This window comes from Furipterus horrens, unplaced genomic scaffold (genome assembly GCF_987537825.1).
Source record: "Furipterus horrens unplaced genomic scaffold, mFurHor1.1.pri manual_scaffold_5, whole genome shotgun sequence".
Lineage (NCBI taxonomy): Eukaryota > Metazoa > Chordata > Mammalia > Chiroptera > Furipteridae > Furipterus > Furipterus horrens.
The window spans coordinates 182,073,891-182,100,627 of record NW_028327175.1 but is presented as its reverse complement, the minus strand read 5'-3'; the positions used below and the strand labels follow the sequence as shown (position 1 = coordinate 182,100,627).

At 56.8% G+C, this 26,737-nt stretch overlaps 2 protein-coding genes across 5 annotated transcripts; one reads left to right on the top strand and one right to left on the bottom strand.

The window, feature by feature from the left end:
• The first annotated feature begins 3,316 nt into the window (after positions 1 to 3,316).
• On the top strand, positions 3,317 to 17,144 carry PSD (pleckstrin and Sec7 domain containing). The gene is made up of 16 exons (XM_090278494.1): positions 3,317 to 4,053; positions 4,331 to 4,433; positions 4,930 to 5,290; positions 6,043 to 6,483; positions 7,652 to 7,846; positions 8,009 to 8,089; positions 8,283 to 8,395; positions 9,032 to 9,090; positions 9,177 to 9,266; positions 13,083 to 13,126; positions 14,519 to 14,709; positions 14,790 to 14,860; positions 14,970 to 15,127; positions 15,300 to 15,444; positions 15,723 to 15,866; positions 16,335 to 17,144. Exons 1-16 carry the CDS (start codon positions 3,400 to 3,402, stop codon positions 16,563 to 16,565), a joined length of 3,081 nt encoding a protein of 1,026 aa, XP_090134620.1. The 5' UTR covers positions 3,317 to 3,399; the 3' UTR covers positions 16,566 to 17,144.
• A 71-nt stretch (positions 17,145 to 17,215) lies between these two features.
• NFKB2 (nuclear factor kappa B subunit 2) lies at positions 17,216 to 24,831 on the bottom strand. Of its 4 annotated transcripts, XM_090278499.1 has the most exons (23): positions 24,721 to 24,831; positions 23,358 to 23,450; positions 23,014 to 23,095; positions 22,862 to 22,902; positions 22,521 to 22,619; positions 22,290 to 22,441; positions 21,928 to 22,034; positions 21,679 to 21,837; positions 21,315 to 21,419; positions 21,101 to 21,186; positions 20,885 to 21,023; positions 20,514 to 20,642; positions 20,176 to 20,385; positions 19,960 to 20,101; positions 19,475 to 19,589; positions 19,169 to 19,382; positions 18,845 to 19,014; positions 18,640 to 18,742; positions 18,374 to 18,525; positions 18,176 to 18,245; positions 17,838 to 18,010; positions 17,588 to 17,699; positions 17,297 to 17,489 (listed from the first exon to the last, which is right to left on the bottom strand). In XM_090278499.1, exons 2-23 carry the CDS (start codon positions 23,376 to 23,378, stop codon positions 17,365 to 17,367), a joined length of 2,706 nt encoding a protein of 901 aa, XP_090134625.1. In that variant the 5' UTR covers positions 23,379 to 23,450; positions 24,721 to 24,831; the 3' UTR covers positions 17,297 to 17,364. The 4 variants fall into 4 exon arrangements, with proteins under 4 accessions (XP_090134621.1, XP_090134622.1, XP_090134625.1 ...); XM_090278495.1 differs by lacking the exons at positions 23,014 to 23,095; positions 23,358 to 23,450; positions 24,721 to 24,831 and having other exon boundaries at positions 17,216 to 17,489; positions 22,521 to 22,898; XM_090278496.1 differs by lacking the exons at positions 23,014 to 23,095; positions 23,358 to 23,450; positions 24,721 to 24,831 and having other exon boundaries at positions 17,216 to 17,486; positions 22,521 to 22,896.
• Between the last annotated feature and the right edge of the window lie 1,906 nt (positions 24,832 to 26,737).

Genomic DNA, 26,737 nt, shown 5'->3' with positions numbered 1-26,737 from the left:
GATGGGAGGAGCAGGCAAAGCCAAGCGCAGAAGGGGCGGAGCCAGAACTCAAAGGTTCTGGGCCTACATGCTGCCTTCTGGTCTCTTTTAGCGACTTTGAAAAATGAGAACAAACTATTTCTTACTGGATGGCACGTAGTAGGTGCTCGATAATTTTTGAATGAATTGAATGAACGAAGAAGCTGGAAACTTAATTTCTTCATCAAGCGAACTTGCCCAAACTTCCCATTCCTGGTTAATTGAAGGACAAAGCTATCCCCCGCCTTCCACTCCCAGACGATTTGGAACGGGTTTACACTTTCCGGGGGAGAGATATAGGGAGTGCTAAGAAGGACTATATCTCCAGTCGGGTCCCTTTCCTTCCCAGGGAGGTCTAGAGTTCTGAGAAGAGTGCTTGCTCAGCTGAGCCCGCCAGGAGTACGGCTTCTCGGATGGCCTGGGGGTTTAGCTGTGCGGTCTGGGTCTGGGCCGCCCTGGGCTCAGACTCTGGGCCGTCCTCTCACCACGTCTCCAGGTCCTCCTTCCAGGATACATTCTGAGTAACCCTCGAAGCAGTACTTTCCCCATCTCCCATTGGTGGCGAAGGTGTGAAGGACCCCGAGAGCTATTGGTGTTGCTGAAAGCTGCCCCCCACCCCAGCAGGGTTGCACTCTCGGTGCAGCCGCTTCACCTGCCTTTTTATAACGAAAATTGCTTCCCATCCATTATCTCATCAGTCTTCAGGCACCTCTGCAAGGTGGGCAGGTCTGTGCTGTCACTCCACTTTAAAGATGAAACGAAAACCCTGAGGAGGAAGTGCCTTGTCCAGGGTCAAGAGAGTTGGGATAAAAAAACTAAAGCATCCTGGTTTTCCCAGAATGCTTTCCACAGTCCCTCATCCCCCAATGCAGCGAGAAGAGAGAAGCCAGCCTCAGGGAAGGACCAAAGCGGGTCAATTTGGGTGAGGGACTTGCTCCTTCTTCCTCAGCCTGCTTGGGGAGGAGATAGCTAGAAGGATCCACCTCTGCTAAGACAGAGCCTCGTGGGCGAGCACCAACTCGGACTGCTCGCCCTCTCCCCCTCCCCGCTTCGTTAGCGCCTTTGCGCCTGCGCAGTGCGACAAATCTGGCGCTGTCCCCTTCAGCACCACGCGGAGCCGGCGCCGCCCCTCCCCGCGGTGAGCCCTTCACGTCCCCCGACCACCCAAACAGGCCCCTTCTTCCTTCCGAGGTCACCATCTGCCTGCCCAGGCTGTCCCTAGGAGAGCAGTTGCCATAGCAACTAGCGGCGCATTCTTAAAAATAGATGGGCCTCTTTTACCTTGGCCAAGGGCACAAGGGTTGCCTGTTCTCTACTACCTTCAGTCCTGGCGTCAGCCCGTCTAATCTCTTACCCTTAGATGGGCAGAACACCTAACTCAGGCATCAAGGAAGTTCTTCCTGAAGTCTGACTAACATCCCTCCTACTGCCTCCTAGGGCGGTCAGGGTTGCATCTCCTGGATCCAAGACTCTAAACCCTTGAGGGTTTGAGGCGGAGTACCCTAAGTCCCTCTTCCATACATTGATGGTCTCCTGGATTTAGGGGGCGGGTCCCATCGACACCCAAACCGTGCGCTTGATGCGGCCGCGTGCTCGTCGGGGCGGGAGCGCGTGTGGCATGTAACAGGTCATTTGGAAACCTCCTAGGGACATGCGTGGGGTCGAGCAGGACACGCGTGTGAAGCTTGGTCCTGCGTGTGGCTCAGGGGCTGGTGGGTGAGAGGGACGTGGACATGATTGGGGTGGGTCACGTGAGGGTTAAGGAACAGAACCAGGGGTTCCATACGTTCTCCCCCCCCCCCCCCTCATCAGGGGCGGGTCTCAGGTTGGCGGGAGAGCTCAGCGGGGACCTAACATCTGGGGTGGGAGGGTCAGCCTCCTGTGCTCAGGGCCCTGGGAGAGGGCGGGGGTTGGAAGGGTGGGATTAGCTCTGCCAGAGCTGCGCGTAGGGAGGAGGAGGGGGTACTGAGAGGCGGGTGCGCGGGCCTGGAGAAATCGGGAGCAGGCGGGAGCTGCGCTACCTTCACAGCTGAGCTGGGCCCAGCCTCTCCCCTGCCTCTCCTCGGCCCCAGCTCCAGGCGAGCAGCGGTGAGTACTGAGGCGGCTTGAGTCCGAGCTGCACTGGGGATACGCTGGGCCCCGACTGAGTTTTAGTAATCTGAATGGCAGGGTTGCTGCTCCTGACCTCTGCCCCTACCTTGCATTGCCACCAGAGGCCCTTTTACTCCTTTATAGTCCCTCCTGGGCTGGACAAAATCTGTCATATACCCCTGGGGGAGAAGGGGAGTAGAGGGGTCGGTCGCAGCCTTCCCCTCCAGAGACCACTGAGTGGTGGGGGTTGGGAGAGAGGGTGTGTGTCCCTCCTTAAATATGGATGTGAGTGTGCATCTGTATTTGTAATTGTGACCAGTAGGTCTCTGTATCTGATATGCCTGTGTGTCTGTGAGCATTGGAGAATGAGGATCCCTGTATGTATATTTGGGTATCTCTTTGTGTGTTCCTGTTTGATGACAGTGTGTGTGTAAAACAAGCATGTGCCTTTCCATTACACACGTATTTGTTATGACTGTGAGAGTGTTTGAGGGTGTGTCTTTGAGCAATGTGTGTACCTGTATCTGTGTGTGCTAGAAGAGGTAGCTTATGAATGTGTATTTGTCCTTAAGTATGTGTGTGTGCATAAGTGTGTGTGTACCTGTATTAACAGCAAAAATATCCTTTCCTGTTTATCACGTGTGTATTAGAGGTAGTGGCCTCTGTTCAGGCCTTTTCCTCCCCCTTACCCTATGCCTCTCAGCACCTATGGTCCCTATATAATCCCCCTCCCCCAATTCTGTCCTCTATTTCTGGGGGCCTGAATTGGGACCTCCATAAGAAGGACTGGGGGGACTCATGGCCATATGATAGTGATGGCTGATTGACACTCCTGGTCCAGAGAGTGGGGTACCAGCCTTTCCCTCCCCCCACCAGATGTAGCTCCAAAAAGCCACGGGGACTCTAGGCTCACTCAACTTCTGAAATAGCTTCCTCTTTCCTCCCAGGGTGATACTCAGGGTCCCCAAGCAGAAGGAGAGGATCCAGGGGCCTGTTGTGGGGGGACAATCTTTTCTTATCAGGCCTCCATGAAAGTAGCCCAAACAGGGGGCCTGATCACCCCCAAGGGTGGGATCAATGATGCCATCAAGGTGGGCTAGGCCCCTGGTGCTCAGTAGCCCCAGCCAGCTTTCCCCTCCCTGTCTCTGCTCTCCTGCCCATCCAACTCCCCTGCAGTTCACTCCCTGCTCCCCTTCCTCTCTTGCAGGCCTGTCTGAAGAGCATGCTGCCCCCTCATTCCCCGCCTGGCATCGCCATCCCTGCCCCCCCAGCCTGACCCCCGGCCCCAGCATGGCCCAGGGTGCCATGCGCTTCTGCTCGGAAGGTGACTGTGCCATCTCCCCACCACGATGCCCACGTCGCTGGCTCCCCGAAGGCCCTGTGCCCCAGAGTCCCCCAGCCAGCATGTATGGCAGCACAGGCTCCCTGCTACGACGGGTGGCAGGTCCAGGTCCCCGAGGCCGGGAATTGGGACGTGTGACAGCACCCTGTACACCTCTACGTGGCCCCCCTTCACCCCATGTTGTTCCGGCACCTTGGGCACCCTCTTCACCCACTGGGAAGCCTCCTCCAGGGGCCCGGAGCTCTGTGGTCATATTCCGCTTTGTGGAGAAGGCCAGCGTGAGGCCACTGAATGGGCTACCTGCTCCTGGAGGCTTGAGTCGGAGCTGGGACCTGGGAGGGCTCTCTCCTCCTAGGCCCACTCCAGCCCTTGGGCCTGGCTCCAACCGGAAGTTGCGGCTGGAGGCATCCACTTCAGACCCACTCCCGGCTGGAGGAGGCTCAGCTCTGCCTGGCAGCCAGGGCCTTTTACACGGGCCACCAACCCAACCTCAGGTTGGGGCAGATGGCCTTTACTCCTCTCTCCCCAATGGGCTGGGGGGGCCTTCTGAGCACCTGGCCACATTATTCCGAGGACCTGCTGACACTGGACTCCTGAACCAGGTATGCGACCTCCCTTGGGCTCTCTGGGAACCCAGAGTCCCAGTGAAGGGGCAAGACTTGGCTCCTTGGCAGTTTTGGGCCCGTGGGCTATTCACTGAATCCTACAATCTATCCTACGTCTGTCTCTTTTTTGCCTTCTATGCTTGTCCCTCTGTCTCTGCACCTTCATCTCTGTCCCTGTGTGTTTTCCTTTGTGTTCCTGTCCCATGTTCTGGTGTCTTTGTCTGTCTGACTTTATCTCTGGGTGTCTGTGTCTATCTCTCCCTCCTTGGCTTAGGTGGACACCTGGTCCTCACCCCGAGAAGTCTCCTCTCATGCCCAGAGAATTGCTCGAGCCAAATGGGAATTCTTCTATGGTTCCTTGGGCCCCCTCAGCTCAGGTAAGCCCTGGGACTGAGGCAAGGGAAAGAGGACAGGTCCTTCTCCACAGTGGCTGAGGAGTGGAAGGGAGTCCTCTTTTAGACCTCCCCCGACCCTTTCCTGGGCTCCTGAGTCAGCTAACGTCTCTCCAGGTCACAATCTTTCCATCTGTATTAGGATGGGGAGGAGTGGTTTGGGGATGGCAGCTGAGTGGGGCACCTGCAGGAAGCTAAATCGTGGAGGGAGGGGATGGTGGGTTATGAAGGATCAGTTCTTGGAGCAGAAAAGAGGTTGATTTCCCTCAGGCCCCTCAAAACTGTCTGACAAGAACTTGATTTGGAATGAGCTCCACGGGTACAAGGAGTGAGCTGAGTTTATAGTGGGAGGAGTGGTGCTTGGGACAGTGAGAGAGCTTCCTGCCAATATGAAGCAGGAGGTGAGTTCCTTGCTAAGACAGAGTCAGGACAGGAAGCTGACCTGGATAACCTCCTGACCAGGATGCTATGCATACTACAGGTGCTAAGCCCCCAGAGCAGGCCGCCCCACCTCCACCTGGGGTGGGCTCAGGACAGGACTCTGGGGTGGCTGTGGGACGAGCAACCAAGTACTCCGAGACGGACCTGGACACGGTGCCCCTGAGGTGCTACCGCGAGACCAACATCGATGAAGTGCTGGCTGAGAGGGAGGAGGCTGACTCAGCCATCGAGAGTCAGCCCAGCTCTGAGGGCCTGCCTGGCACTGCCCGCCCACCTGCCCCACGTCCCAGCCCATGCCTTGGCCCTCATTCCAGCCTGGGCAGTGGCAATGAGGATGAGGATGAGGCAGGTGGAGAAGAGGATGTGGACGACGAGGTGTTTGAGGCCTCGGAGGGGGCCCGGTGAGTGGGGGAGTGAGAGAGAAGAGTGGCTTGCTCCTTCCCACTGGCCCAGAGGCAGAGATGGGGTCAAAGGGACTTGAATAGAGAAGAGGGTGGGGCTGGGAGGGTCAGGACCAAGCTGTTGGTGCCAACAAAGCAATGTGGCAGGAGATTCTGGATAGAGACCTGAGGCCTGGCAGAATACTGAGGGCTAGGGGAATACCGGAGGGTGGGGGGCATCTGCAAGAACCTATGAGGGCAGGGGGCAGCCAGGATAGAGGAGGAAAGGGGTTCTAGTGAAGAACAGGGCTGAGTGAGAGGCCAGAGGCCAGAATAAGCTTGGGGGTGTGAGAGCATCAATCCAGATCCTGGATCTTGGTGGGAGAGTGGGGAGTGGGGGGAGCTTTCCTCTCTGTCTCACACCCCACTGCAGCTTAGAGCCTCATCTTCTCCTAAGATGTTACCAGAAATAGAAATGGGATGGCAGGAAGGGAAAGGATCAGGGAGAAGGAGGAGAAAGGGAGATTAGCAGGGAGGGAGAGAGAAAGGGGATTGGGTGCTGAGGATGCGTAGGGACGGCATACAGGGGCACTAAGTAATTTGGAAAACCTGTGGTAGGGAGCCTCTTTTCAGGTGGCTGATTTTTAGGGGGCTGGGGGCCTGTGAAAAGGAGATTATAATCCCTTTCACAGAGTCAGTATAAAAGTTCAGCAAAACGCTACTTGAGTGCTGTCTTCTGGGCCCCTGATCAGAGATTCTCTCTGCCCCTGCAGGCCAGGCACCCAGATGCCACACCCAGGGCCTCTCAAGTCACCTCTGCCCTTCCTACCTGGGACCAGCCCTTCGGCTGATGGGCCTGACTCTTTCAGTTGTGTGTTCGAAGCCATCTTGGAGTCACACCGGGCCAAGGGCACCTCCTACACCAGCCTTGCCTCACTGGAGGCCCTGGCCTCACCTGGCCCAACCCAGAGCCCCTTCTTCACCTTTGAGCTGCCTCCCCAACCCCCCGCACCCCGGCCTGACCCCCCTGCACCTGCCCCACTTGCCCCTCTTGAACCAGATTCTGGTACCAGCTCTGCTGCCGATGGGCCTTGGACACAGAGAGGGGAGGAAGAGGAGGCAGAGGCTGCAACCAAGCAGGCCTCAGGGAGGGAGCCCCCTAGTCCCTGCCACTCAGAGGACAGCTTTGGGCTGGGGGTGGCACCCCTGGGCAGGTGAGTGATTCCTTTGGTTTCTCAGACCTAAGGCCCCCAGGGCTTCAGGAATAGCTGTTTCAAGGGACAGAGCCTGAGTGCAAAGATGTAGTTTATATTACTAACCCCAGGTAGGGGTGGTTAGGGGATGCAGATGCCCTGTTTTCTCACTTGGAGGACTTCCCATTGGCTGTGAGGAGGGGCCCCTTACAGCCCGCCCCCTTGGTCTCAGATCCAGTGACTTGAGAAATCATGATTTAGAACTGAAGGATGCTCAAAGAACACCCTCCTCTCTCTCCAAGGGGGCCCTTCCCTCCCCAAACAGAGCTTCCAACCTGCTTAGAATTCTTGTGACCTTTTTCCCACCCAGCCTGGAGGCTTCTCCCAAAGCTGCAGCCACCAGCCTCTCCTATCACCTCCCTCCTATGCCACCTCCCCCTCCAATCAGGAGTCTCTCACCCTTCTCCAGGAAGTCCATTCATCAGTCTAACCTTTCTGTTCTTCCTTCTGCCAGCTACCCTCTCAGTCATGGAAGCCATGGCAACAGGAGGGGGTGGCCAGGGAGACAGGGTTGCCTAGCAACAGGAGTTTCCGGCCTCTGTCTCTGGGTGACAGGTGGCTTTGCAAGGAGAGCAGCTGGGGTGGGAAGGGAAGGCAAGGAGGAGACAGGAGATGAGGGGGAGCACTTTGACCCCCAGTCCCCTCTACCCCAGAGCCTACTTCTTTGTGGGTAGAAGGACCAAGGAGGAGGCTCCTCTCCCTGAAAGGCAGGAAGAGGAGAGACAGAGGAGCATCCCTGTTGCCCTCAAATCTTTGACCAGCTACTCTTGCTCCTTGACAGCCTATCTATGCTACCCTTGTCCATATTCTTAGAGATAGAAGATTATGTTCTGAGTAGGACCAGTGTGGTGATGGGAAATCTGTTTAATAACAAACTTAGGGAGCTTTGGGGAAGCAGCCAGAACTCCCACAGCAGCAAGATGAATGTGAATTAGACTTGAGGGAGGACTTGATATAGAGAGGTGGTAATGACAGTGGGAACCGGTACAATTTTCTCTCTGGAGAAAAGAAAATGTCTTCCCCATGTCCCAGTCTCCCCTTCTCTGTCATCCTGGTCTGGAGACAGAGGAAGGATCTGGATGGCCCCTGAGAACCTGCCCACCTCAGAGCTGATGTTCTACCCTGGCAGCGAACCACCCTTGAGCCAGCTGGTATCTGACTCAGACTCAGAGCTGGACAGCACAGAGCGGCTAGCCCTGGGAAGCACAGACACCTTGTCTAATGGGCAGAAAGCAGACCTGGAGGCTGCGCAACGCCTAGCTAAGAGGCTATACCGACTAGATGGCTTCAGGAAGGCTGATGTGGCCCGGCACCTGGGCAAGAAGTAAAGCCACTGGGCTGGGGTGGAGGAGGGGGGAGGGAAATGCATCTGTGGGCAGCACCTCCACATCCCCTCTATCTAATGCCCCAGGTTTCTAGGTAACCCCCACTTGGCCCCCTGACACATCCCCTTGAGATTCCACCTGTCTCTGTACCCTGCCCACAGCAATGACTTCAGCAAACTTGTGGCTGGAGAGTACCTCAAGTTCTTTGTCTTCACGGGTATGACTCTGGACCAAGCTCTCAGGTGGGTGTTGGGCCCGCCCCCTCTCCTGACCAGGTGTGCAGGGCCTCAGCTCTGCCTCCTCTGAGCCCCTGCACCTCCATAGCTGCCCCAACGCCACCCTTCCCACGCTGGCTGGACATGCCTGGTCAAGAGCCAAGGCTGCCTGGTAAGGGGAACTTGTATAGGGGTGACATGCTCCTTCCTTCCTCCTCAGGGTGTTTCTGAAGGAGCTGGCCTTAATGGGTGAGACCCAGGAACGGGAGCGTGTGCTGGCCCACTTCTCCCAGAGATACTTCCAGTGCAATCCTGGAGCCTTGTCCTCAGAGGGTGAGGAGGCCAGGGGCAGGGCTTTCCTGGCTGGTCACTGAGGCGAATGGGCAGTGTGTGTGTGGATAGGTGCATGAGTATGTGTGTAGGAATGAACAAATGCACGAGCTTGCAGGTGTGTGAGCATGCATGTGTGCAGACCGTGCTGACATGGCTACATGGATGTGGAACTGTACATTTGGGCAGGTATACTGTTTGGGTCTAGTGTGTGTTGTGAAGAGGCAGGTAGCAGGTGTTTGCCTACCATTGTTCACATATACGAGCAAAAAATGCTTTGCTTGAGTAGGGATTCTTTTTGGCTTCACTGGTCTGCATAACTGTGCGAGGCCCACTTGTTTGTGTTTAGTGCAGAGACACAGGCATGTGGGTGTTGGGGGGTAAGCAGTGGGCAGCCCCCAGCACCTGAGAAAGCTAGGGAGGTGGCCTAAAAAGAGGGTGAGGTCCCTCCTGAGAGATCTGCTGAAAGAGAGAAGTCTTTGGTTGGGGAAACTGTTCACTAATGGGCTCAGTGGACTCCAGGACTTACAGAGGTATGGTTGTGGGCCAAAGGGGTTCTGAAAGGGAGCAGGGGAAGAGCTAGCAGTCTGGGAAGAGTCCCTCAGAGGTGGTGGATGCTGAATGTCAACTCTACTCTAGACGGTGCGCACACGCTGACCTGTGCCCTCATGCTACTGAACACCGATCTCCACGGCCATGTGAGTGGGGTCTGGCGGGAAGGAGCCCGGAAAACAGACCCTGTCTGGAGACTTCCAGGTTCACCGGCCTCTGTTCTCTCACTTAGAACATCGGGAAGCGCATGACCTGCGGAGATTTCATCGGGAACCTGGAGGGGCTCAACGAAGGCGGCGACTTCCCCAGGGAGCTGCTCAAGGTGGGGGGCGGGGCAGGGTACAGGGAGCTGGAGGGGATGGATGGGGGACCTGTCGGCGGTGCTCGAGGAAGGTGAGGTGAGGGGCCTACCGGGCTCCCAGCTCAGGCCTCGGGAGTCTGGACTCTGGTGACTCAGTCTGGGTACCACCCCTTCCTTATAGCCTCACAGGCAGGCTCTCCGGAACATGCGCACTGGCGTGCAGTCGTGGCTGCGCACAGTGAGGGGAGGGGCGGCTCTCGAAAATGCGTGAGCTGGCAGCCCTGGGCCCTGCATTTGTCTTTATCAGTGTCCCTCCTCCTGTGTTCCCTGAGGATGGGAGGGGTGCCTGCGTGGGGTGGGGTGCACACAGGTATACTGCGTCCCTTCTTTGCCTCCACTCCCCCACCCCAGGGCTTACAGTCACAAAGGCCATCTTGGTACCACTGCACGGGAGGCACAGGGAGCGGATAGAGGGGCCTGAGAGGGACAAAGACTTTTCCAAGTTGTGACAGTGAGTTAGCGCCGAACTGAGACTAAGTGCTGTGCTTCTGGCTCCCTGGAGGGCAGGCCCAGGCCCCTTAAGGGGTTAGTTACCATAGGGCTGATTGGATGGGAGGAGGGTGGGCACCCAGGTCCTGTGGGTTCTCTCCCTGACTGGTGGTGTTTCATCCAGGGAGGTCCGGACTCACCTGAACCCCCTAGGGTTGGCAGAGGGATCTCTGGGCCACCACATAAAAGTGACTGCACAGGACTGTCCTTGGGCTTGTCTGTGAGCTTGGGCTGTGTTGGGTTTCTGAGTATGGGAGTGTATCTGAGCGGGAGAGTGCATGGTGAACTGGGGGTATGGAGTTCGAGTTGTATATATATGATTTAGGGTGTCGGCGACTCAAGGGGGTTTGTCAGCTTGGTGTGTGTTGTGCTTTAGGGTTTATGATTTAGTGTGTCTGAGTTAGGGTGTAGGTTGGTTGTTTACGTGGTTGGGGTATCCAACTAAGAATTGGCTGTCTGATTTATGACATGTGTCTGTGAGCAGAGGGTGTATGTGAGTTAAGGATTGAATTTCGAGGTGTGTACCTGTATTTATAATGTCCTTGAGTTCGGTAAGTGTGAATTGGTGCACCTGGTTAGTTGGGGTGTATGTTTGTAAACTGGGGTGAGTGTACATGAATTGAGGAGGTATCTGCGGTTCGGTGAGTCGGATGAAACCAGTGTTATTCCAAGGCTTCCTCCGTCCTGCGCCGCCGTCTAGCCTCCTGGCATATCCTGGCTCCCTAAAAAAGGCCCCCGGGAGGCGTTCCGGCCTCTCTCCTCATCCTTCCCCACAACCCTGACGAGCAAGAAGGGAGCTCTAGACCCTACAGGGTCCACCTACCTTCACACCAAACCCCCTCTCCTGTCCCTCCTAACCCCCGCCCCCCTCCCCGGGCCTAGGGGCTCCTAGCGCAGCCCGCCCCTATACACAGGTGCTCCTTACTAGCCTCTCTAGGCCCCTCCCCCGTGGCGGCGCACCCGCCGAAGGGGGGGCCCCCCTCGCGGCCCGACGCCTCCATTTTGCGCCGTCCCCGCCCCAGCCTTCGCCCTCCCCTCCTCTCCGGTCGGCGCCCCCCTCCCGCTCGCTGAGCTGCAGAGCCGTCAGCGCCGCCGCCGCTGCCGCGCGGTGCTGCGTTGGTGGGAGCCAGGCGAGGCTGCTCTCTTGGGCTGTCGAGGGAGCCGTCTTCGGCCGTCCGGGCCGAGGGCAGGCGGGGGCATGGCCGGGGCCAGCGGCGCGCGGGCCGGGCCAGCATGATCGGCGTCAACAGCATCCACAGCAGCGCCGGGCGGCTGCGCTCGCGCTCGCTGTGTTCCGTGCGCTACGGGCGCACCCACCGCGGCGCCGAGACCCTGTGCTACGGCTGGCCGCAGCGCTCGCGCAGTCTCAAGCCCGTGCTCTACACCGACCTGGTGGTCAGCCGCCTGCAGAGCCGCAAGAAAAAAAAGGCGGTGAGGGCGTTGGGGCTGCGGCCCACGCCAGGCCGTGGGGGGACCGAGGGGGTTGCCGAGGGCGGCGCGGCTGAGGGGGTGGCTGGAAGGAGGCACCTTAGGCAGCATGAGCAGAGGTGGGCATCGTTGGGGCTGAGGAGGGAACCTAACAAGGACGGAGCCCATGGGTAGTGAGGGGTGGGCATGGACTGGAGGAGGGAGAGTACAGACCCTCTGATTAAGGTGGGAAAGGGCCTTTGGGTGCATGACCTGGGGCTCACGGGTGGGGTTTAGGACTTTGAAGGGAAGATGTGGCTGGAGGCCAAAAGGGGTAGGGGATGATGAACTGGGAGGCTGGTGACAAGGATTGCAGGTTGGATGTCGGTGGCCACGTCAGCCTCCTGGCCAGAGTTGAAGAGTGAGGGTCTCGAGTCTAGGCTATGCTGGGTTTGGGCTGGGTGTGTGCTGGGAAGCTATGTGTGCATAAGCCTGGGCTGTGCTGTGTGGGGGGTGGGGGGTGGAGGCTGTGGGGTGTACTCAACCCTGGACAAGGTGTGCCCATGTGATCTGTTTGGCATGGCTGCGGGCAGGGAGACAGTCAGAGACCTTGGTGGGTTGGGGGTGGCTGTGTCCCATCACAGAGAAGGCACCGACGTCACCACTTCACCCAGCTCACACGCATACAGCATCACATGCCACACGCTTAGCCCAACACGCACATGCTGGGGACACACCCACTCACAGGCAGGCTTTGGAAAGCACCCCCACAGTGGGAAGCACTAGTGTGGACGCATGTTGCAGGGCGCTCCTAAGAAGAGGGGTCTCCTACACTGCTCCGCTCTGGGAGATCTTCTCTCCTCGGAGCACCCCCGGGCCCCAGGCATCAGACCAGCTGTACTGAGGGGAAGTGACTTGTTCATGAACTCACAGGGAGTTTGGGGTGTGCTGGGTTTGGAAGCTAGAACTGCCTTTAAAAGAAAACTTAAAAATTTTTTGTTGATTTTTAGAGAGAGAGAAGGGGGACAGAGAAGGAGAGAGAAACAAACATCAGTTTATTGTTCCACTTATTTATGCATTCATTGGTTGAATCTTGTATGTGCCCTGAGGCGGGATGGAACCTGCAACCTTGGCATATGGGGTGACACTCTAACCAGCTGAGCTACCTGGCCAGGGCTAAAACTACTGCCTTTTAAACTAATGTTCACTCCCCAGTGACATGAAGCGTGGGAGTGGTATGGGGGCTGGACCATCCTGATGTTTGGCTTGGTGGGGCTGTCTGGGTTGAGGGTAGGTCTTGGCTTGTCCTGAGGTTGGGAGCCAGAGTATGTTCTCATTAGCCAAGGAAGTGGGGGACAGAGTAAGTCCCATTCCCGAACCTCAGTTTTCCCATTTGCTTTGTGTGGTTTTATCCTGTGGAACAGGCCCGAAGCATATGTTTGGGAAAAGGAAAGTTTCTTGGGCTGCTCTTTTCCATTTCCTCCAGAGCTATGCTTCTCCCATCCAGAATCTGAGCAGGGTCACCTCTTAACAGTAACAACAGTAAAGATAATACTAGCAGTTGCCATTTATTGTCCATCAATCATATGCCAGGATGCCCTGTCTTAATGGCTTACCTTTCACTAAACCTGTGTTATTATGTTCTTCCCCATGGACACTTGCTTAAAGTTATTCAGCTAAAGTGGCAGAGCTGGACCTGGGTCCTCGTACTCTGTTCTAGAGCCTGTGTTCTTGGTCATTACACCCTGCTGTCCTCTCTCCCAGCTCTGTCTCCTCGGCCTGGTCGGAAGGGAGGGCTCTGAGCTTTGGCATTGGGGTACATGGGGTACACCTTCCCCCAGGACTGAACCACACTGCTCTGATTTGTTCCTCCCTCCCCAGGCCTTGTACAGCTCCATCAAGAATGAAAAATTGCAATGGGCCATGTGAGTCCTGGGGCTGTGTGGTTGGGGCGGGGATGGGGTTGTGGGGGAAGGGTCTTCCCGGAGAAGTGGAGAGAGCTGAGGTGGGTTCTGTGAGTCTTGGGGCTGTGGGGCAGGGGAGGTAGATGAGGCTATGAGAGGCAGTGAAGCGGCCTTACTTCCTTCTTTGGAGATGCCTGCTTGGACTTGGAGTTCTGTGTCTTGTCTCTAGGTGGGTTGTTATGACAAGCTGGGTTGGGGTGAGTAGCCACTGTCATCCTGCCTGGGAGGAGGGTGCTGAAGGGGAGGTCCCTTGGCAACCCTAGTGAGAAAGCAGAAGTCTCTGGAGGTAGGGCCCTGTGCCAACAGCACGAGAGCCCCCTCTTGGGTCCTAGTAAGCCCAAAGTGTCACAGAACAAGGGACCGCATTGTTTACTCTTACAGCTCCAGTGAAAACAGAGACTCAGAGTAAGTCTTGGAAGAGTCCAGTCTGAGAGGGAAGGTCCAATTTTAGTCTTGGCTCCCCTAATCTGAGGGTAGAGCCCTCATCTAAACAGTCAATAATAGAGCACTCGTATTTTCTGGTATGTGCTGAGAGCAGTCACTGCTGGAGCTCTCAGTAGGTGGGAGAGATCTCAGTGGGGGCAGCGCTCAGGACTGGGGACAGGTGCAGGGAAAGCTTCTTGGAGGATTGAAAGAGGGGTAGCGTTTGTTTGGGAAGGAAAGTGGGAAGTTGGTATTTGGGAGGCAAATACGTGGTGGCTGAAATGAGCATGGGGTGGGGAGACCCCGAGGAGGCAGGCCTGGCTGGAATGGAGAGAGTGTTGTGGGGCTGTATTATAGGTTCCATGTGGGAGGCAATAGGAAGCTTGCAGGACCTTGTGCAAGGAGTGACCAGACAGAATCAGAATTTTCAGATGACATGTGACAGAGCCTGCAGACCAGGATGTTCTAGGGGACCACTAGGAAGCAGCTGTTTCTGCCACCATTTAGGCAACAAGCTGTGAGCTGGTGCTGGGTGTGGTTGAGACAGCTGAGTCAGACATAGATCTGTCCAGGTGGTGAAGGGTGTGGGGTTTGGGGTGTGTGTGTGTGTTCAGAAATGGAGAGGACGGGGCAGGCTACACGTGACGGGAGGAAGGGACAAACATGGCACTACCCTTGGGAGCTCTAACCTGAGGGAGGAGCCATGCTGCATCAAGGAGCCCTGGTCTGAGTGGGGAGACCTGGGCTGAGGTGGGAACCATGGCTCCAGGTGCCTCAGATGCAGAGCCACACCCTTTAAGAGTGGCAGTTCCCCCACCCCCAGCTCTACAAACACTGAGGGAGCTTTCCTGGGTGGGCAGAGGCCAGGATTGAAAGGGGGGGGGTGTGTGGCTTCATGGCCAGCCCCCTCTGAGGTGATCACACCTGCAGAGACGAGGAGGAGCTGAGACGCTCTCTGTCTGAGTTGGCCGACCCCAACCCCAAGGTCATCAAGAGGGTCACCGGGGGCAGTGGCAGTGGCTCCAGCCCTTTCCTGGACCTGACTCCCGAGCCTGGGGCTGCCGTCTACAAGCACGGGGCCCTGGTGCGGAAGGTGCATGCAGACCCTGACTGCAGGAAGAGTACGTGGCCTGGTGGGTCTGGGGGATGGATGGGAGCGGGCCTGTTCCAGTCCTCCCGTGACCTGTCTTCCTTCTTCCAGCACCTCGAGGCAAGCGGGGCTGGAAGAGTTTCCACGGGATCCTCAAGGGCATGATCCTCTACCTGCAGAAGGTTTGCGGCCAGCCCAAGTGGTGGGGGCTGAGCTGGCCCAGGGGAATGTGGCTGGGTTGGGCTAGGCTAGGCTGGGACTGTGGCCACAACAAAATGGGCATCCTCCCAGGAGGAGTACCAGCCTGGGAAGGCCCTATCAGAGGCAGAGCTTAAGAATGCCATCAGCATCCACCACGCACTGGCTACTCGTGCCAATGACTACAGCAAGAGGCCCCACGTCTTCTACCTGCGCACAGCCGACTGGCGGGTGTTCCTCTTCCAGGCTCCGTGAGTGTTTTCCTCCTGCCCATCCCAGACCCCTTCTCTCCCACGCCCAACTTGGTCCCCTCTCTTGTCCCTGGATGGATGCTTCCCTTCCAGGGCGTATTCTGAGCCAGGACTGGCGCTCCTGGATAGGAACCCTGGGCCTGGGTCCCAAGTAGCTGTGCTGTCTCCTCAGGAGCCTGGAGCAGATGCAGTCCTGGATCACCCGCATCAATGTGGTGGCTGCCATGTTCTCTGCACCTCCCTTCCCAGCTGCTGTGAGTTCCCAGAAGAAGTTCAGCCGCCCTCTGCTGCCCAGTGCTGCTACCCGCCTCTCTCAGGTACTCCTAGCTCTGTCCATCTGGCCAGGGGGAAGGAGCAGGGCAGGCTCAGGCTGACTGCACTCAAGGCTGCCGGCTATGATTATGTGGATGTCCATTGCACCAGGACACTGGTCATGGGGGCAGGTGGCTGAAACCCAGCCTCACTCCATGTGCCATGCTGTGAATCAAGATGTGGTACTTTGTTCATCTTAAGGAAGAGGCAACTTTTAAATAAACTTGCACAGACGTACTGTGTGCGCTAAAGAAACCCTGACCATGCTCCTTCTGGCCTCTAGGAGGAGCAAGTGCGGACCCATGAGGCCAAGCTGAAGGCCATGGCGAGTGAGTTGAGGGAGCACCGGGCTGCCCTATTGGGCAAGAAGGTCCGGGGCAAGGAGGCCGAGGAGCAGCGGCAGAAGGAGGCCTATCTGGAGTTTGAGGTGAGCCATGGGCACCTCCGTGGCACCTCCCTCCATTAGCAGGGCCTGTGTTCCACTTAGGCTCAGACTAGTGGTTGAGGGTATGGACTCCTAAGAGTGGAACCAGCTCGGTGACCTTGGGCAGGTTAATCCCTCTCAGCTTTAGTTTTCTCTTCTTTGGAACAGGGAGTATGTTCTGTGCTCACTAGGGTGATGAACTGTCAAGTGCTCAGTTTTCCCAACTCTGGTAAAGGCTCAAGAAACATGGGCTGTTAAAATTGGCAATCTTGAGAGAGCCCATAGAGGGTCACCAAACCTACTAGGGGATCACATCACAGTCCTTGGGGGTTTGGGGGCTTCAGAAGTGGGCAAGAACCTGCCATCTCTGAGCCTTCTTCACTGTCCCTCCCTGATCCAGACAGGGTAGAGACAGGGTGGGATGGGCAGAGCATGAAGAGCTGGCTCACAGCCCCTGTCCCTCTGTCTCAGAAATCCCGCTACGGCACCTACGCAGCACTGCTTCGGGTCAAGCTGAACGCAGGCAGTGAAGAGCTGGACACGGTAGAGGCAGCACTGGCCCAGGCTGGGAGCATGGAGGATGGAGTCCCCCCACTTCACTCCAGTCCCTCCCTGCAGCCCAATACCTCCAGCCAGCCCCGGGCTCAGTGTCATGGCTCAGAGCCCCGGGCAGGGGCAGGCAGTGGGCGGAGGAAGCCCTGAATTGGGAGCGGGAGTGTGTATGTGTGGGGGTGCCCACTGGACACCTGCATGACATGGCCCTGCCTGAGCCCGGGCCGGCCTCGGGCCACCCCGAGGGCCCCTTGGCCCAGGGCCCTACCGCGCCGGACGCGGTGTCCGGGGCAGCGCAGGGCCAGGGCATGGGCCTTGGGAGCCTAGGCTGAGGGCCCCTCTGAGTCCCCCTTTTTGTGATAATGTTTTGCACTTTTTCGTACTAGGGGCTGGGGCAACAGGGGCCAGGGCTCCTGGACTTTTGATGCTTTTTTTTTGGGGGGGGGGAGGCCTGGCAACGTTTCTGCTTTCTGCTGAGACCACCCCCACCCAACATCAGCAATCCCCCTCCATCCTGGGGCCTGGCTCAGACAGAGGCCAGGGGTTGGGGGTGAGCTGGTTTCCTTCCTTCCTCTCTGAGGGCTCACCCTCTCTTTCCAGAGGTGGAGGAACATGTCCGTGCCCAGGCCCCTATACAAAGGCCGGGACAGCATGGCCTTGCTTTCCCTCCTTCAGTGGGCCCTGCCCTTTGTACAGCCTCCACCCCCATTAAAACTGCTCTGGACTTGCTGGCTGGACTTCCTTTTCTCTCCAGCACCTAGCTTGGTGCCAGGGTAGGACAAGTCACTCGAGGGCTGCCATACGTTGGGGAGAGGAGGAGGCCCCTCCTTTCCCACGAGAATCCTTTATTTATCCCAATTGAGGGGTGGACATGGGGTGTTAAATAAGGACTGGAATAGGGATGCTGTACAGAGGGGCCCAGGAAGGGGGCTGGTGAATGGACAGCAGTTCAGTGCACCTGAGGCTGGGGGTGCCCGTGGGAGAGCCCTCCTGGTGGCTCAGGGGGTGGGCCTAGCTGCTCAGCCTCCTCTTCCACCGACTGGCTCCCATATGCACTATCCACTTTCACTTCTGCTGGGGAAGTAGACACAAGGAGGGGTCAAGAAAGAGTCAAGGCCTTAGGTCTCCCACCCTACACGCCCAGATGATCTTCTAGGTAGGCCCCCTTTTACCTGTGCTGGGCAGTTTGTCTCGGGCCTCGGGACCCCTTAGCAGCCTCACTCCCTCTTCTAGGCCCATTCCAGACAGAGCTTCCAGCAGGCCTGCCAAGTCCCCACCAGCCAGCTGGAGAGAAGGAAGAGGCATGAGAACCAGAGTTATAGTTACGATGTGGGGCCAGGAACCCTGGGGCCAAGGAAGCACCTGGGGTCTGAGACTGGGGTAAGGAAGTCAGGCATGGAGTGGGGACAGGGCCCCACCGACCTTGTAACTGCGCAGGAGGCTGCCGCTGGGTGAGGCCGTCTTTCGATATGTGTCTACCAGACTGCGTAGCCCAAGCCGTTCTGCCAGCTCAGCCCAGCTGCCCTGAGCTCCTGGCCCATCTAGCAGATGCTCCAGGTTCTGCAGGACCGTATCCTCGAGGAGCAGCTCTGGCCCTGAGGGGGACATACACACGTGTCAGTTACATCCAGAGATGGGCACAGGCAGACACCACTTTTCTCCCATGGCAGTTTGACAGACAAGGCACAGTCCTGTAGAGGGTCTGAGGAAGAGACCGTGAGCAGGAGGCGGCAGGCTGGGAAGGAGTGAAGAGATCTCACCTGCAGGGCTGGGCGGGGTCAGGGGGGGCGCCATGGTGTCCTGAGCAGCATTTAGCAGCAAGGTCTTCACCTGGAGAGACAGCCTCAGCCTTGACTACTCCCACCCCAGTCCTTAAGCCCAGGTACTAGATACTTGGGACCCCATCCCTAAGTCCAACGTCCTGTTCCCTGGTACTTCTAGTCCCAGGCTGGCCTCACCTTGGTGCTGCGAGTGAGGTCAACAGGCGTGTGGCCCCGGAAGCTGCTCTGGGTGTCCCTCTCAGGCTCCTCAGAATCTGAGTCGCTACCAGAGGTGGGAGGTGAAGGCAGTGGGCACAGGGGCTCCTCGTTCTCTGCATTGATGTCAGCACCTACGGGATGGAGGCGCAATGGAAGCCCACATTAAGGACTGCAAAGTGGGGGGCCTAGGGGGCATCCTTTTCTCCTCCCAGTCTTGTTCACGTGCCCATGAGGATGAGACTTACCAGCCTTCAGAAGGAGGCGGGTGAGGGTCGGGGATCCCAGTCCAGCTGCCAGGTGCAGGGGTGTGTTTCCCGCAAAGGTGCGAGCATTCACATTGGCATGGAGCTGTGGGGTGCAAGGGAGTGGTTGATCACAGCACCAACTGACTGGCTGTCCCGCTCCCTACATCATCACCATCCTTGGTACCTCCACAGTCCTTGTTCCCACCTTGGTGACCAGATGGGTGACCAACCCCAACTCCTCCATCTCTGTGGCTAGATGCAGGGCTGTTCGGCCCCCCTGCCGCTCTGCAGCCTCCACTTCGGCCCCATTGTCCACCAGCAGATCCAGGCACTCAGGGCTTCGGGCACGGACCGCCAGATGTATTGGGTACAGCCCTGGGGACGTAGAATATTCTCCTTACAGCTGTGACCCCAATGTGACGCTCCCTGACCAGCTGACCTCCACACCTTATGTCCACTCTGGGCACTCACCAGTTACCCTCCCTGGTCCCTACCCTTGCCCCTGGTCCAGATGAAGTAAAGAACTCACCCTCGAAGTCTGGCATGTGCAACAGGTGGGGCATGGTGGGAACTCCACTCCGCAGTAGTGCACCCAGCAGGTCAGGGGCACTGGCACCTGCCCGCAGCGCCAGGTGCACTGCTGAGTCTCCATGCCGGTCCAGCAGTGCCGGGTCCGCGCCTACCTGCAGTAGGAAGCTCACCACGCTGCTCTGCCCAGTGATCACTGCCAGGTGCAAGGGCGTCTGGGGATGCAAGCAAAGTGAGCCGGGCCTGCCCCTGGCATAGACCAACTTGCCTTCCAACCCCTAGCCCTTCACCAATAGGTGCCCCTAACCTGGTGCAGGTGGTTGGTGAGGTTGACCACACCGAGGTGCTGAGCGTGATAAATGACATGGGCTATCTGCTCGATGACACTGGTCTGCCCATGAATTATGGCCAGGTGCAGCGGCCTAGGGATTGGGGGTAAGACTCTAGTTTAGCACGCTCAGCCAGTCAGAGCATCCTCTACCTGAAAACCCCACAGGCTCCGCAATCTGCTTTAAGGGGACCTGTTGAGCCCAGACGTCTCCAGAGGCAATGTAGCATCTGAACTTGATCCTTCCTGAGCACATTTTGAGGTCAATAAGTATTATTATGCCCCTTTAACACTTGACAAAACCGAATTACAGAGATCAACTACCTTAAACAGTACTAGTACATAACGAGCCCGGACTTGAAAGCGGGTCTGTTCAACTCCAGAGCACCTCACGACCTTCCAGAGGACGCTGAGTCCCGGACCCCCACCCTGGGAGCGCGTTTCCCCGCCGCCCGCCCACCTACGTGTCTCCGTTCTCGTCCTGCGCCGTCAGCAGGTGGCGCTGTCCCGCCAGCAGCGCGCGCGCGTCTGCTGTGACGCCGTAGTCCAGCAGGGCTTGGGCGCTGCGCTGCGCCAGGCCGAACAGGCGCGCGTTGTACTCCTGGGCTGGAAGCGACAGTGGGCGTGGGCTAGGTCCCCCACCCCCTGAGCCCCGACCGCCCGAATTCCGGGGGCTATACCTTGCTGCAGCAGCTCCGGGGCATGCGGTTTGCGCTGGGGGGCCTCAGGGGATGCGCTGGGCTCTGCTGCTTCCTCCCCAGCATCCCCACCAGGCGCCCGGGCAGCCATCTGCGCCCCGCCCCCGCCTCCCGGGTAGCAGCCCATTGGGGCCGCGCCGGACTGGTAGGGGCTGTAGGCCAAGGAGGAGGGGAAAAAGCCGAGGCTGCCACCTGTGGAGACAAGCAGTCTGTGGGAAGGAGGCACCAGCCAGAACTCTCCCAGATTACCTCCCCCACAACTTCCCTCCCTTTTACCCCTCCCTCCTCCATCGCCCTTCTTGCCACCAGCTCTCCCTCACCTCCTCCTCCAGCTCCTCCATAACCCCCTGCAGAGCCCCCAGAGCCTCCACCCATGTGGGAGCCACCCCCAAAGGGCTGGGAGAAGGTGGGCAAGGCTTTCCTCCGCTTCCGCTGCACCTCCTCCTTGTCTGGGGGCAGAGGAAAATGAGATGTTAGAACCCCAACTCATGGGCCATTCAAGAGCCCTGTCCCAAGGTTGGTATGACCCTTTCCCCAAAAGCGTTCAGGCTAGCTCTGGGACCACCTCTTCCTGGGACCTTCCCCACTCCTAACTTGACTCATGGGTACCCTGATCTAGTTCTTGGGACTTTCCAGCCCAGCCCCCACCCTACCACCCCCCCCCCCCCTAGGATCTTCAGGCCAGCTCCACCTTCCACCAGAGGGTAATAGGTGAACTGTTTGGAGTCAGAGACGTCCCCCCCACGCTTGCGTTTCAGTTGCAGGAACACAGTTACAGGACGCTCAATCTTCATCTTGTGATAGGGAGGTGTCCGGAACACAATGGCATACTGGGCGAAGGACATAAGGAGTCATTGAGGCCTTGGCCTAGATGGGTAACCCCAGCCCTGGCCGTGTCCCTTGGTACCTGTTTATGAACATCTGTGGGAGAGAAGTCCCCAAAGGCCTGCCATCCATTCTCATCATCCTCGTAGAACCGAACCTCAATGTCATCTACAGGGTAAACTGAAGCTTGGCGACAGCTCCTAGTGGAATCTCCAGGGCCTTTTGTCCTGAAGTTGCCCTGGCTCCCAATCTTGACACCCAGCATCCCTAGTTCCCAGCCCTGGGTCCAGCCTCACCTTTCTGCACCTTGTCACAAAGCAGATAAACCTCATCTCCACCCCGCACAGAGCCAGCTGTCTTGTCCATTCGAGAAATCTTCAGATTTGAGGCCCCAGGAGACTCTGTGGAGGTGGGATATCAATTACTTGAGATGATATGAGTCATGGCCCCATTATCTGAATGACTCCAAGAGGTAAAGAGACCATATTTACTCAAGACAGAAGCCATACTCAGAGAGGGAAAATGACTTGCTCAAGATCACTCGGCTCATACATGGTGGAGCCAAGTTCAAACCCAGGCCTAATTGACTCCACAGCTTGAAGTTGCCACTTATGTTCCTCTGACACCAGGTCTTGAACCCCAGGTAGTCAAGATACTCACTGCTGTCATGGATGGGCTGGGAGATAACAGGCTTCAGGGGCAGGGAGAAGGAGCCATCACTGGCTCGAAGGAAGGCGGAAAAGCGCAGTCGCACAATACTCAGATCCATCACCTTCTTCAACTCCTTGGCCTCCTGCTCCAGCTCCCGCCGCTCAGCCTCTGGGCAGTGGGCACAACATGACCTCTGGATTCTTCCTCCTCTACTCCTTACATGACCACCTCCCATAACTTCCTCCCTCCCCACCATACCCGTAAGGCCCTGAGGTCTGGAGCGGAGTCTCTGCCTCTGAAGTTTTTGTATCATAATATCCATCATGTTCTTCTTGGTCACATGCAAGACGCCCAAGTTGTTAAATCTGGGTGAGGGAGGGAGAGTCAGAGGTATTACAAGCAGTTCTTTCCTCTTGAGGCACCCGCCCCACTGCCAGGACTCAGCTTAGCCCTACTTCCTCTAGGAAGCTTTCCTGGTTTTTACTTGGGGCCTTGGGTTCTGGGGCCAACCTAGTCTCTCCTTTTGGTCAGATGCTAAGCTCAGAGAGGTGGGCTGGGACCTAGGACTGGCAGGCAATGAAGGGTTATGCCAGGGGGGGTCAGGGATAGGGGACACCTACTGGGCAGTCATGTCCTTGGGCCCCACAGACACAGCGCAGACCCCCAGTTCCGAGCACTGCTTGCCCACCAGGCTGTGGGCGTGAGCACGAGGTGGGTCACTGTGTGTTACCAGGTCCACCTCGATCTTGGCTGGTCCCTCGTAGTTACAGATCTGGGAGGGTAGAGGGCTGTCAGTAATACCCCAGGATACGCTGTTCACTAGCCCACCCTTAAGCACCATCCTTGCTCACCTTGACAGTGGGATAAGTCTTCCGGCCCTTTTCACTGGAGGCACCTGGCAGTCCTCCATGGGAAGGGCCTTCACAGCCATATCGAAATCGGAAGCCTCGCTGAAGGTTCCAGGGTAGAGTGACATCGTGACCAGGAGAGATTCCCCCCCATTTCCACCCCAGAGCCAGCCATACCCCCTGCCAGCAGTGAGTATAGTGACTGGTAGTGTCTGTCCTGAACCACAACCATCCCAACCCAATGTGGCTTCTGTGGTCCATGACCCTCCCCGTGGCCACCCAGCTACAACTACCCCATTTTCCCAAAGCTGAGCAGTCCCACACCTTCCCTTCCATTCACTCACCTGCTTAGGCTGCTCCACGATCACCAGGTAGGGGCCATCAGCTGAGGACAGAGGGGCCTTGCTGATCCCAGATCTCTGAGCCCAAGGCAGAAGGCACACGCTCCTCCCTCTCCCACCCTCTAAGACAAGGGGAGGTTGGAAGACTTACTAACCTGTCTCTGGGGCAGGCTCCTTGGGCTCCATAATAGACTGGTTGAATTTGAAATCATCATATTCAATGATGCCATCCAGACCCTGGTTTGGAGATAGGGGGCTGTCAGCTGATTCTAAGCCATCCCCAGGGCCCTCCACCTCCCAGCTCTCTAAACCCTCAGTAACCACCCCCTCTCCTCATTCCCACAGCTCCCATTAGAAACAGTTTGCAAACAGGCAGGCTGAGATAATCTGAGGGCATTACAGGTGTAGGGGAGCAGAGGGGACTCCACCCCACCGGCAGACAAGCAGACAAACACAGTGGGGCAGCCGACTGGCTTTGGGGCCAGGAGGAGTGACTCACTGGGTCGTAGCAACTCTCCATGTCTCTGGGCTAGGCCCGGTTCTGCCTGGTGGTTCCGGCCGGGTTCTCTTTCCCAGAGTTTCAGGCGCCGGCCTTAGGTGGGGGGAGTGGCGAGGGGGAGGGAAAGACAGATCAGGTCCGGAGTGCGGGGGAAAGGGGAGCCCAGATTTGGGGGAGGGTCGGATCTCCTCCAGCCACCCGTCCGGGTGTGGCGGGAGAGATCCGGTGGAGGGCGAGACCCGAAGCTGGGCTGGGTTGGGCTGGGGAAGGGGCAGGAAAGTTAGAACAGCTTAGGAAAGTCCCGAAAATACCAGGGGGAGGCGGGGCCGGAGGGGGCGGGCCTGGAAATGACGCAACTGTCCACGCCTCTGCGGCGGGAGGGGCGACAGATCGGCACTGTCTGGTGGACGCCCGCAGCCTCTCTGTGGGCAGAGGGGCATCCAGACCCAGGGAAGCCCTTGTTGGGGGTTAGGCTCCCCTCCTCCCTACAGGGCTGGTGTCTGGGACTAGAGGGTCTTTCAAGGCCCGGGAGGTTCTTAGTCGGGGGCAAGTCCCGCCTTCTACCCCTTTCCCCTCCCCCACCCAGGAGCAACCTTGGGATTTTCGACCCAGAGGGAGGCCATGGCTGATTCACCCGGGGGCTTTTGAGGGGACATTCCTGCTGTAGGAAGGCCTCCTCCCCGAAGGCCTGTAGGCGGGGGCCCTTCCCAGTGAGGGGCCCCGGGGTTCTGCCCCAAGAGCCGGTTTCTTAGGGCCTGGGGTAGTGGGAGGGGGCGGAGAAAAGGAGTCTCTTCTTCTTGGGATGGGTCCTTCTCGAAACATGTCGACTGTGGTTGATTCCCATACCGCACCTGCTATGGGTGCCCACACCCCTGCCTCAGTCCCATAGCCGTGTGTAGATCGTGTGTATCACAGGTTTACAAGTGTATTTCGGCCCATTTGCAGGCGTGCGTGTTGTGCGTGCCTGGCGTCAACAAACGGGTGCAACAGGTGAGCGTCCTTAAACTTCTCAGTGTGGACACATGTCTGAGTTAGTTTTGATATGTAAGGGCACAGGTGAACATATCTTTGAAGTTTTACGTGAAGGGTGTGAGTCCAGGCTCCTGTGCACAGGTGAACATGTTTGAGTGTGTATGTGTGTGCGAGTCTGAGTACATGGACGATGCTGTGCATTCGCCGGCATATGTACGGGTCCGTGTATCTTTGTACAAGGATGTCGAGATGTTTTGTTCGTGTGTGTGTGTGTGTGTGTGTGTGTGTGTGTGCAAATGCCTCTCTCCAGTCCTCGGGCTCTATCAGTTACGGGCCTTCCACCCGCCCTTCCCCGTCTCGGCCACCCAGGGGTCTGAACCTGGACACTCACCACGGCGGCGGCTCCGGTTCCGGCTTCTCTCCCGGCCCGACCCACCTCCGACGGGTCGGGTCGTGACACTTCTTGGGTCACCCAGGCTTCGGTGGGGAAATCCCCATGTCCGCCCCCGGGAGGGGGGAATTCCCGTGACGTTTCCGTGCGTCACGCCCCATGCCCTTTTTCTTTGGCTGAAAGTTTAACTCCGGACATTCGCAACCAATCGGGAGCGACTAAGGCGTGCCCCTTACGGGGAAGATATTCTCGCAGCGCGGGGAGTGGAGATGAGTGTCCTCCAAGCGCGGGCTCTAGCGGGGAGACCAGATGGAGGCGGGTTCCGCTAAACCAGCGCCACCCGCGGCCCAGGGCCCCGACTCCGGTGTCCTCACTCATCCAGGCCTGCCTCAAACAGCTGGCAGCCCCCACTGCTACTCGGGTTATGCTGTGCCTAACGCTTGGCCACCTCTGAAGCCGGGGAACCCCAAGAGGAAGCTGATGGTCCCAGCCCTCGGGTCCCCTACCCGGAGCGGGGCCCCGCTGCCGGGAAGATTTAGGGGAAGAGGAAGGAAGTTCTTCTAGCAGTCTGTCCCACGGCACCATCTGGCGGCCTCTCCGGAGCCGCAAGGAAACTCCGTAATCATCCTCAGTTTCTAACTCTCGCGAAAGAGACTATCTGGATCTAAAACATTCTATAAGTGGCACGTTCACAGCGGGCCAGACTTTAAGACCTGACTGAGCTCAGGAGCTCTGCACCTGGAAAGGCTTTGCTCATCCCTTACGGAGGTTTGAAATATTAGAAGGTATCCACAATCTTAATAGTTCAAACTTCCTCCGATAAAGGAAATTGCCTTTTGTATAGTAGTTCCCAGCGTCCGCTTGTACGCTTCTAGCGGCAGCAAGGTCAGTACAGGATTTTACAAAGTACTGACTCCGAGGCTGGACATCTCTGCTTGGCCGAGTTTCTCTTTAGGAGGTGTCATGAGTAACCATTCCTGGAGTCGTCCTACTTGGGGCTCACTATTGAACATGTTTCAGATCATTTCTGCAACTTTCCCCTGACCTTCTTAATAATGGAATTACAGGTCTGTACTAGCTCTGCATGAAGGGAGACTATTCTGGCCCTTAGTTTGGGCTCTCTAATTCCTGTTACTTCCCCTTCCTCTTCATCTTGCCCACAAACGGAATGTGCCAGTTTCTATATTAAGGTACTTTAGTATAAGTTCTTTTTCTTCCTCCCAACGACTCTAGGAGATAAATATTACCTTACTTTACTTATGAAGAAATTAAGCCTCAGAAAGCTGAAGTAATACAGCTAAGAAAGAGAACAAGAATTCAAAATCATTGTGTTAAATCTAGGATGAATCTCTCTCCCTACAAATGTGTATAAAACATAATAGAGTGGAGAGAATAGTATCATGAACCCCCATGTATCCATCAGTTAGCTCCAACAAGTCCCAGTATTGGCCTGGAAATTCCAACTGACTCAGTTTTTTGTCAGTTGCTATAGCCTCATCTATTTGGGCTTAAGAAAACTTTTCATTGTTCCACTAATTTCCAATCTAATGATCATCTCTATTTTTGGATGTTGCCCCAGCACTTGGCCCAAAGCAGAGGCACCATATACTCACTCTATTCATACATCAATAAGTAGTGAAGGCCTACTCTAGAAAACAACGTTCTAGTTTGCAGATATGAATCAAATGGAGGTATAATATGTCCGTTGGTGGTAAGTGCTATGAAGAAAAATAAGGGGGTAAAGAGTGATAAAAATTTTATATATAGCAGGCAGGGAAGGCTTTTTTGATAACACTTGAAAAGTGAGGGAGTGAATTATGCGGATATCTGGGGGGAAGAATATTCCAGGTGGAGGAACCAGTAGTGTAAAGGGCTGATAGGAATGTGTTTGGCATATTTGAAGAAAGCAGAAAATTAAGTAGGTGGGATAAAGTAAGAACTTTGGATTTTATTCTGAATGAGATGGAAAGCCATTGGTGGGTTTTGAGCAACGGAGAGAAAATGATATGACATGTTT